Raw genomic sequence first — 10520 nt, 5'->3', positions numbered from 1 at the left:
TATATTACAACATCGGAAAAATGAGTGAACATGGGAACCGTTTGGAATGAATCTACACATGTAGATTTGTTTTACTTAAATTGCTTTGGAAAACACTACTAACGTCATTAAAGTGCTGATTAAGGTTACAGGTTCCGGTTAGGGCTGGACTACATGGCTCGAACGTGTATTACCGTGGGAGCGTTATTCTACTGGATTTCATCCATAACCCGGCACGTAGCATAAGAACGCAAAAGGTGACCTTTCGCGTTCCTCAGGAACGCCTCGGGACTTGACAACCCATCAGCATATTACGCCTCAGGAGTGAGAACAGGCTGCAACTGTACAATTAACTTTACAGTTTACAATTCATGGTTATTTTGACCATTTACATCAACCACTTTATTAAATTCAAACATGTTTTCAGTAAAGTAAGATGTATAAAAAAATCACTTTGGGAACAAAAACAATATTCAAGTGAAATTGATACAAAGAAAATTTGCCATGAAGCCGTAACCAAGCAGCTTTAATACTGTATGGTTAGCTGACTAAGACATTACCTGGTACATGACTCTGTCCTTCAGCTATGATGTTTAGACTCATAAACACTGTCTGAAGTTGACTTCTGGGACACGTTCTGTACAGTGATCAGGGTGCAACAACTGCAAACATGACAATGAAAGGTCTTTCAAAGAGTCAGTCTCAGCACTGTACCAATATAGTACCATTACCATGGTGTGCAGCAGCAAAACAGGAGTGCTCTACAATGGTCTTCTCGTTAGCAGAGTGAGATTACTCTGTCTTTATATGTAATGGGAGAAAACAAATGTTTGGTGCAGTAATTGAACATAATCCAGTAACACGGTGTTGTCTCCGTGCACTCACGCTGACCTCTCCGGGATAGATGATGATGCTTAGATGATGCTTAAGAACAATGTTGTCCTGTATACCGCTCTCACTGGCATAGCAGCGTTGCTCCTGTGTCCATTTCCCATAATGTGACAAGGACATATTTCAGACTGAAGAGATCCAAACAGTAATCTACCACTTGAGAGAACTGTCTTTGAGAACAGAGGTTGAGGGGAGTGACAAGGACAAGTGTTCTACAAATGCCATATCTAACAGCTCCTGTGTTTCCAGTGGCACTTGAACTGAAATAGGCACGCTCAACAGGGGACAGGCTTCAAGATTTTTTTTTCCCATACTTCAGAAAGACTATCGTGTTGAAGTTGGAGTGCTTGTTGGTGTGTTAGAGTGTGTATCAACACAGCTGCAGTGGAATTTGCTGGCCTCAAGGCCGTTGAATTGTTTGCGATGCCGCTGCCGTCTTGCTGCATAGTGAATATACTGTAAAACTGAAATGCAGAACACTAAATTACTCATACTGTTAAGGCATTCACTCACACAGTATCTAGAGTAGGTGGTGATTTTTACTGCTATAATGTAAGGTTTTATAACAACTGGCAAGAAGAGTTCAAAAATAATAATATTAATAATAATAATGTGGTTTAGCTAAATAGTTGAACCATGCCAATCATTATATTCAAGTGTTCCAGTCACTTCCCCTGTCACAGGTGCATAAAATCAAGCATCTGCTTCCGTTTTTTCTCAGAATTGGATAACAGGACACTAAGAAAGAAAAAAGGATGTAATTGCTGAAGAGTTATTGAAGTACTATTGTTAAATAAAATGAAATAAAGGTGAAAGTCTGCCTTTTTTCTATTTAAATCCACTGTAGTAGTGTAAAGAGGTAAAATGTCAAAAAGTATATCTTTGCCCAAGTACTTATGTACCTGACTGGATAGTAGACCTTATCTAATACTTAAATATTTAAAGAAGTGGAACAGGCAGTCTCCATTGTACACAGGTCTTGTCATATATTTAGGAGACATAAACACAAGCATACACAGATAAATAATGCATGTTTATTATCATTGTAATATCACACTGGTATTTATTTGTGTTTTAGCCCTTAGAAATCCTCCACGTCACACTGAACCGTCACATGTTTAATGGTAAGTTTCTGCTTTTACTGGTGAATATTATGAGTTTCCTACTAGTGATAACAAATTTCCGAAACCTCCATAGCCAGCTCCAGGCAGTCACTTGCATCATGACAGGACCCAAACACACCACAATCCAAATCTATGTATGAGTCATCATCACTGCTGGATGCAGACTCCGCTGTGGTAATGACGTGTTTGTAGCTGGGGCAGCAGTGATTGGCGAGTCCCTTGCAGGAGTCAGGTAGCATGTGGATCATATCGTAGAACCGACAGAAGAGACAGTTCAAGACAATTCCTGCACAGTCAACTGAGAGAGACACACATGATCAGGAAAATAATGTACTCAGTAGTGTGTTTTTTCTTCTTTTAAATCAATATACATTTTTTTGTCTTCATAAAGGGCTGCAACCCCTTCACACTTTTACAATGACCTATTTGAAATAATGCGTGATAGATAGCGTTTAAATTATATCTCGGGACATAAATCATCCCTGCTCCTATAAGAGCTGGGCTTCACTTGTATCTTATAAGATTTTAAAAGCCCCCTTTCCTTCCTTTACACATGCATAATTTAAGAAATCATGCCTCGCTCCCTCACAGAGAGACAAGCAGGAAAGCTGTTTGGAGACATAATCAATTACCAGAAGTCTCTCTTGTATACTTTGCCAGGAGCACTTCCAACGTGTGTTGTGGTTACAGTGAGACAATGCTATGTGTCTTTCCAGCATGCTTTGCCAAATGGTTCCCCCATGGGTGCTATGAAGTGTGAGATCATCAAATGACACTGACCATGAGCAGACAGTTACTCACTGAAGAGTGTCATAGGAACGACCTTATGACTTGCACTGCAGAGAATTCAGAGAAGGTATACCCTCTGCAAGGCTTCACTGTTCTCCTAAGCTTTTATATAAATATGTGGAGGTTTCAATCTGATCTTAGTTCAAGTACATGTTGGAGAAGACAGGTTGTGGGTCAGTCTCATTCCTGTGAACTGATTCTTAATGTCATTTCTTCAAATTTGGACTCAGAATTCACAAAATCTGGTTATAGTTCAAAATTTGACTTGTTACACTAATGACACAAATCTAAAAAGATAAAATGATGAAGGGATATTTTATATCAAAGAGGTGAAAGAGCAACTCTGCTTTGGCAATATATAATATAGACCAGCGGTCCCCAACCTTTTTTGCGCCACAGACCGGTTTATGTTCTCCAGCCTGGATGAGGGACTCATCCAGGCTGGAGAAACTGATCAGGAAGGCTAGCTCTGTGGTCGGCATGAAGCTGGACACTCTGGTGACAGTGGCAGAGAAAAGGACATTAAAGAAACTGATGGACATTATGGACAATGCTGGGCATCCTCTGCACACGGCCATAAACAACCAGAAGAGTCTGTTCAGTGACAGGTTGCTTCTCCCCAAGACAAGAACTAACAGAGTTAAAAACTCCTTTGTCCCACACGCCATCAGACTGTTTAACTCCTCTCTGGAGGGGAGAGGGAGGGGAAACAGGAGGACAAAGGAGGGGGGAACAACTAAGCTGTAGTGCCTCTGCACCTCACTGTACAATACCTTGTGCAATACTTTTTGTAAATAGTCAACAGTGCAATAGACTCAATACTTGAAATGTGCAATTCACTTGTATTTTTATTTTTTATTCCTATTTATTCTATTTATCCCCTTTGTATATTTTATTTATATTTGTCTCTGTATTTATATATGTGTGTGTGTGTGTGTGTGTGTGTGTGTGTGTGTGTGTGTGTGTGTATATATATAACAGTTCTGTAACTGTAACTTTGGTCGTTGCTGTGCTTTTTTTGGAAGTCGAATTTCCCAGAGGAACCCACCCGAGGGATTAATAAAGTTCTATCTTATCTTATCTTATCTTATCTTATGTTCGACAATATTTTCACGGACTGGCCTTTAAGGTGTTGTGGATAAATACAACAAAATAAAACTAGTACTGGTGCAAAAAAAGAAGATTTATTCAGAACACACGAGCAAAGACGCAGGGAAACCGTGTTAATGATAAAAGCGATTTAAAAAATAACGATCAAAACCCTGAAAACCATAAATTTCACACCCGACCCTCAACTCTTGCGGCCTGGTACCAAACGACTGACGGACCGGTACCGGTCCATGGCCCGGGGGTTGGGGATCGCTGATATAGACTTTTTTGCTTAATCAATATTGAACATCAAAACTCGGGAAGAGAAAAAGACATTGTACTTTTAATCTCATACTGAACTGGTGACACTAATCGTGGGTGCCCACTGTTGTTGCTGCTAGTTTCATTATGTCTGTGAATCGCCTACATTAGCTTATTTAGTCTACATCTATATTTCAGCCACTGTCAAGCATATGGACCCATACAATACAATACAGCTTTACAACAAACAACCTCGTGTCAACCTAAATGACAACAACTCTCGTGAATGGATAAGATGCAACATATGAGCAAACTACATGTATTTCATCATCATATCCTTTTAATATGGTAGGAAGTAGAAATGAGTCCAAGTTATATCTCTGTATGTAGTGCTACAGCTTTGTAACTGTGGTCAGTTGCTGTCAGCATGCAACTGAATGGGGTCAAGCTGGTATCTATAATCAATAATATGGTGATTAACTGTGATAACGTTGTAATTTTTAACTCAGCAAAGACCACAAATCACAAAATTAAACAGAAATTCATGGGCACTACTTTCAGAGTCCAGCCATAACCTCATAGATTTGAGGCTAAAGTTCATAATTGCTCCACACATAGCAATGTAGTTGCAGCAGGATGGCAGTTTAATTACAAAATGATAAAGGCGCTCGGCAGACTTTTATAGAGGAATGTAACCTGAGTACAGTTTAGATGTGTTGCAGATGAGCTGTGCTCATTGGCTAATTCACACTTATTTGCAACATGTTGGCAATCTGTCTGTGTTTATAAATTCTTGCAATGCTTCCATTTCTTTCTCTGGGTCTTGGAGTTTGCGCTGCATCTGTGCTGCCTCCTGTTGTTCCTTCTATTTAAGCATTTGCGTATTTCTTCGGAGTGCTTCATCAAACATTACACGCAAACAATTATTTTTCTGTGACACTTGAAGCTTGCACACGATCTCTTGATGTGCACGGTCTTTGTCGGCCTGACGGAAAGTGATTGCAATCATCCGAGACAGACTGCAATTGAATGGAGACAAGTTGCCTCTCGCCAGGTGACATGTGCAATTGCCCTGAGATTGAAAGTGATCATCCAGAGGTTGAAGGTGTTGAACGTTCATCCTCTGGGCGACCAGTTGGTCATCTCGACTGCTTGTAATCACTTGTGAGACGTTTACTCCAGTGTGTCTGCGTCTACAAGACAAGAGCCACATCTTTTCTCATTGTCAATAAATAAAAAGACATACTTCTATTTCCTTGCATATTAAACCATATTTAAGACAGTGGTTATTGTTACAACATTACAGTTTTATTAAATTTTTTTAGTTTAAAAGAATTGCATCAGAACATAAACAGTCTGTGTTGTAATCAGTTATGCATCTGGATCTGAAGTAGTGATACTTGTGGCCTTTTTTGCATTAATATTTCTCTTTTTTGCTGCAGTTTGAGTTTCTAAATTATTCAGACATTTTCATAATTGATTGTATTAACTATATTTAAGCATTCTCACAGCATAGTAAGACATAAAGCTTGCAATTTGTCATTTTCATAATTATCCTGCATATTAATCATTTATTTCAACAGCAGAAAAGCTGTATTTGGATAAAAAGTTAATTTCAAAACAATTTTAATGACGTCTCGAGAAAAGAAGTGGCACTGAAGACAGACTTAAACAGTAGAGTGAAGTACTGGTGTCATTTACCTCCTGTGTTGCTTTGCTGCGAGGAGGAAAGAGAGTCTATGCTGTACGTTTCTGCAGAGGAGGATCTCCTTAGGTACATTTTCAAAGAGAAAAGAGGGGCAGCGGAGGCGTCACGCTCTCTAGGCAGCTTAGCCTTGGTGTCTCTGCTTGTCTCCCCAGGCTCCATTTCTGTAGAGGTATCAAGTCTCCAGCTGCTGACTTGAACCTCACTTTCGATTCTTTCTGTCGAATAGATGAAATGTTAAACAAATGAATCCTACAGTAAAGAATCAACAAACAACATCTACTGTAGTCTTTGAAATAAGTACTGGAGTACTGGAGATGTCCCAAAATCAAGTATATGTGCAAGAGTACAGAGAGCAGAGGTAACTGGTTCCACTGGTTTGCAGGTAATCTTGTGTAAAGCTGCTCATAGTACTTTAGGGTGGTGAACAGTAGGGGCATCACTCTAATGTCCATCCATCGATCCATTGTCAACCGCTCATCCTTTTCAGGGTTGTGGGGGGGGGGGGGCTGTCGCCCAGCTGTCGCCCAGCTGTCGCAGGGCTAACATATAGACACAGACAACCATTTGCACTCACATTCACACCTATGGACAATTTAGAGTTTCCAATTAACCTATCCCCACAAACTGCATGTTATTGGACTGTGGGAGGAAGCCGGAGTACCCGGAGGGAACCCACGCAAACACGGGGAGAACATGCAAACTGCACACAGAAAGACCCCGGCCTGATGGTGGAATTGAACTCGGGATCTTCTTGCTAACCACCGTGCTGCCTAAAGTCCATACACTAATCGTGAATGGTGATACAGGAAACTTTTAGCGTAGGTTAGCTTTAGCAGGGTTAGCTCATTTGCCCCATCCTTTCCCTACACACACAAACTTTAAAACAAAGCACCTAAATCCTTGTAAAACCTACAACTTCTCACTATCACATTTATTTTTCCTTTTTGTAGAGATTTTGGCCTATCAGTTTGGCCTTCAGAACTAGCAGGCTATTTCCACAATATTTTCTTTTTCTGTGCAGAGCTAGCTAAAAATTAGCATACAGATGTAAGACTAGAATGAGAATTAAAAAAATGGGGAGATGTTCTTCTGGACCTTTGTAGTTATGGTCACAGAATAGCCAAGAGTGAACAGACGTGGAGCTGGAGCCATAAAAATGTAATGCTGCAGAAGTAAGTGGCAAGTTTTACTACTTTTTCAAGGGGATCAAGAAGTTAAGCTAAGAGATATAGTTTATATGGTCTAGTGTTAGGGATGTCACAGTATTTTGCCGCATTTTAAACATCAAACAAGGAGCAGAAAATTCTAAAAGAGCAGCCACCTTAAACCAAAACAGTCAGATGCTTAGTATATATGCATGTAGGCTTCTGTTTTTGATTTCATTAATGCTCTTAAGTCTGCTGTAGTTATAATTTGGACATAGGTGTCATAATGAGTATGTATCGAACAATACAACATTTTTTATTTATTTTATCAACTTTTCTTCTGACGATGCTGTCTGTGTTGAGCGCTCAGTGAATCGGGCGTTCGACTACTCCGCCTAGGCTGCACTGTCGAATGCAGATCCACTGAGCGCAGCGCAAGCTAGCAAGACAGAAGCTAAGCTCGTTGCAATATGACAACCGCCTCAACACTAGACGAAATTGAACCTCCCCCATCCTCATTCAGATCTGACGTTTGGAACTATCTTGGTTTTCATGTGAAGCATGACCCTGATGGTAAGTGCGTCATGGACTAAAGTAAAACAGTATGTCAGATGTGCCACGCAATGCTCAACTGGTGGGAACTAGTGCGTTAGCGCAGTTAGCTTGTTAACGTGTTGACGCTGTCCAGCCCCACGCATGGGGCGATCCATGGTAACTTGTTAACGGAGATTTGCTGCGTTATGGCGTTAATGTCATTTTAACGAGATTAACGCTGACAGCACTAGTGGGAACACAACGAATATCACTGCACATTTACTCCGACATCATCCTAGTGCAAAGACAAGTGGAAGCAGACAAAAACAACAAGCAAGCATGCTACAAACTTTACCAGAGTCATTTAGACAGCCGTTAGCACATGATTCTCCGGGGCGATCGTGGCTCAAGAGTTGGGAGTTCGCCTTGTAATCGGAAGGTTGCCGGTTTGAGCCCCGGCTTGAACAGTCTCGGTCGTTGTGTCCATGGGCAAGACACTTCACCCCTTGCCTACTGGTGGTGGTCAGAGGGCCCGGTGGCGCCAGTGTCCGGCAGCCTCGCCTCTGTCAGTGCGCCCCAGGGTGGCTGTGGCTACAATGTAGCTTGCCATCACCAGTGTGTGAATGTGTGTGTGAATGGGTGGATGACTGGATATGTAAAGCGCTTTGGGGTTCTTAGGGACTAGTAAAGAGCTATATAAATACAGGCCATTTACCATTTATGGGGACCTGATATGTTTAATATGCTGCTGAGAATATAGCCCAGAAGAAGCGGATAGTATAGCTTTTATTTTGGAAAGAACCATTTCTCTGTAATAAACTCTCTTTTCCAAAGATGAGTGATTTCTCGAACAGATAGATTTTTTATTTTTTTTATTTTGTTGTTTCAGCAACATTACATTTAAAAACCGTACTTTTGAGTTAAAATATACATTTATAATTTTAATAAATGACAAATTAAAGAGGCTTGAACATTTTTTTGTATCGAAAAAATATCGAACTGTGACACCAAAGTATCGAACCGAACCGTGAATTTTGTGCATCGTTGCACCCCTAATAAATAAATAAATATATATATATATATATGCCATCAGTCACAGAAAATCTGCATCCTGATAAGCACAAGTAAAGACATTACTGATGTTGTGTAAACTGTGTATTTTTGGAAATCCAGTAATTGGGAGATTTGTAAATGATTTCAGTACATTTCAATAATAGAAAGTTACCACGCATCTTTGTGGATCAACTCTTGCATTGAACTCTCAGCAAGATAGTAAATAAGTGATAAACATAACTGGAAATGAAAAACGAAACGCTGCTGGCCATATCCCATTCTGACAGCTGACACAATGAAAAGATAAAAACATATCTAGCCTGTGCTGGTAGTTCCCAGAAAAGTGTGGAATTTCTGGAATGAAGGGGTTGTTATTGTTAATTAATACGTTAATTAATACAGATAATAATGAATTACTCTGCTGGCAGCAGACTGTTTACTTTTTCACCACCTATTCCGAATGAAATATTCACCACTCCTTTCTGTGTTTTACTTAAGATTTAATGCCCGATGATTTATTAATTTTTGAGAGTGAATAAAATGTATTTGTTTTCCCTAAATTCTTGAAGAAGAGATAAAAATGGACATTGCTCAGGGCCGCATTGTCCATTTTTAAGATTTTATTAGTTTAAAAAACAACTGCTCCCATCAAATAACAGAGTTAAACATGGTGTCTCGTGTTATCACCTTTTGTCAGCATGCGAGACTCTTTTATGTCTCATTAGAATTGTTTGTGTTTTTACATGTCATGTCTCCGTGATTGAATGAGAAGTGAAGAAGGCAAGGATTGCTATTTGAAGTACAAGTTAAAATAAACTTGTTTGAGCTGAGAATGAGCATGATGCTCTCGGGTTATCAAATGAATTAAGTAAGAAGTGCAGCTGGTCTATGCCCATGACCATTAACTGATAGAGAAATAAGGCCTGGGGGCATACTATGCATTTTTCAGGTTTTGTTCCAGTGTTTCACTGAGCCGCGCTCACTCATTAGACACCACAGTTGCTCCGAGCGGTGGGTCTGAAGATAATTTTACTTCATGTTTAAAATCTAAATGCAAACTGGAAGTATACAACAAAAAATCACCTACAGACTATAAAGAATGCATGTAAGCAAGCAACTAACAAAGAACAGTAGATGATTTGAAAACAGGGGGTTTGTTGGGGAAATCATTCTCAAACTGTAGGGCTGTTCACAGTCACTAAAGTCAAATAACTGCACAAGGCAAGCAAAGTGATGGAACAGTAAGGATGGCACTGGCTATCTCAGATCATCACAAGAGAGATTTCTAAGAGACGTGACAACTCCAAAGTGACACTGAGCTGTTTTTCTACAAACCTAATCTACAACTCACCTCCTTTAACCCATGTGGAGCTCTCCTCACCACCGTTTACACTCCCTTTGCGTTTTGCATCAGCTCTCAGCGTTGTTTCATCTGCCATCTGGTCCATTGCATCACAGATAAAAAATGCATTTAGTATGACAAACCTGATTATCTCAAGCCAAAAATATGTGGCTGCACACAACTGAGGCTAACGTGGCTTAATGTCTAACACAGTGTTACCGCAACTCACCGTCTTCGTGCGCTGGTCCGCTCTTGGGATTGGGTCGTCACGCGGCCAGCTGCAACATAGTCTTCTTGTCCAGGATGCGGAGGCAGCTGTTTACATCGGCAAAGCGTAGCGCACCCAAGACAGATCATCCCTTTTGCAATGCACAGCGTCCATTTGGCCTGCTGCCTGCTGTGCTGTAAGGCTCTCCAATATTCCAGTGACGCTGGCAAAAAAACCCACTGGAGATCTGCTCCTATCAAAACATCACTGGTACAAAGTCAGCAACATTTTATTAGTTTGAGTTATTTCCCTCTACAAAGTGATAATGAAGCAAAATGCAAGTGCAGAGGATCACATAATCAAAGGAAATATCACATTAAAACTATAATTCCCCATT

The 10520-nt window shown here is 40.3% G+C and overlaps 1 protein-coding gene across 1 annotated transcript; it reads right to left on the bottom strand.

The window, feature by feature from the left end:
• Positions 1 to 2035: 2035 nt before the first annotated feature.
• Positions 2036 to 10057, bottom strand: mdfic2 (MyoD family inhibitor domain containing 2). Its single transcript, XM_085275509.1, has 3 exons — positions 9925 to 10057; positions 5835 to 6056; positions 2036 to 2292 (listed from the first exon to the last, which is right to left on the bottom strand). Exons 1-3 carry the CDS (start codon positions 10019 to 10021, stop codon positions 2036 to 2038), a joined length of 576 nt encoding a protein of 191 aa, XP_085131635.1. The 5' UTR covers positions 10022 to 10057.
• Between the last annotated feature and the right edge of the window lie 463 nt (positions 10058 to 10520).

The sequence above is a fragment of the Mchenga conophoros genome, linkage group LG5 (genome assembly GCF_057382185.1).
Source record: "Mchenga conophoros isolate Kocher_MC1m ecotype Shallow Benthic linkage group LG5, M_conophoros_male_GT1.1, whole genome shotgun sequence".
Classification (NCBI taxonomy): Eukaryota; Metazoa; Chordata; class Actinopteri; order Cichliformes; family Cichlidae; genus Mchenga; species Mchenga conophoros.
This window is presented reverse-complemented; position numbering and strand designations above follow the sequence as displayed.

Bases quoted from the DNA above. Each gene is read 5' to 3' on its own strand.
- mdfic2 (XM_085275509.1), bottom strand. From the start codon at position 10,021: ATGGACCAGATGGCAGATGAAACAACGCTGAGAGCTGATGCAAAACGC. The intron at 6,057-9,924 runs GTGAGTTGTAGA...TCTATTCGACAG, and splicing joins CTCCACATGGGTTAAAGGAG to AAAGAATCGAAAGTGAGGTT. The intron at 2,293-5,834 runs GTAAATGACACC...TGTCTCTCTCAG, and splicing joins GCAGCAAAGCAACACAGGAG to TTGACTGTGCAGGAATTGTC.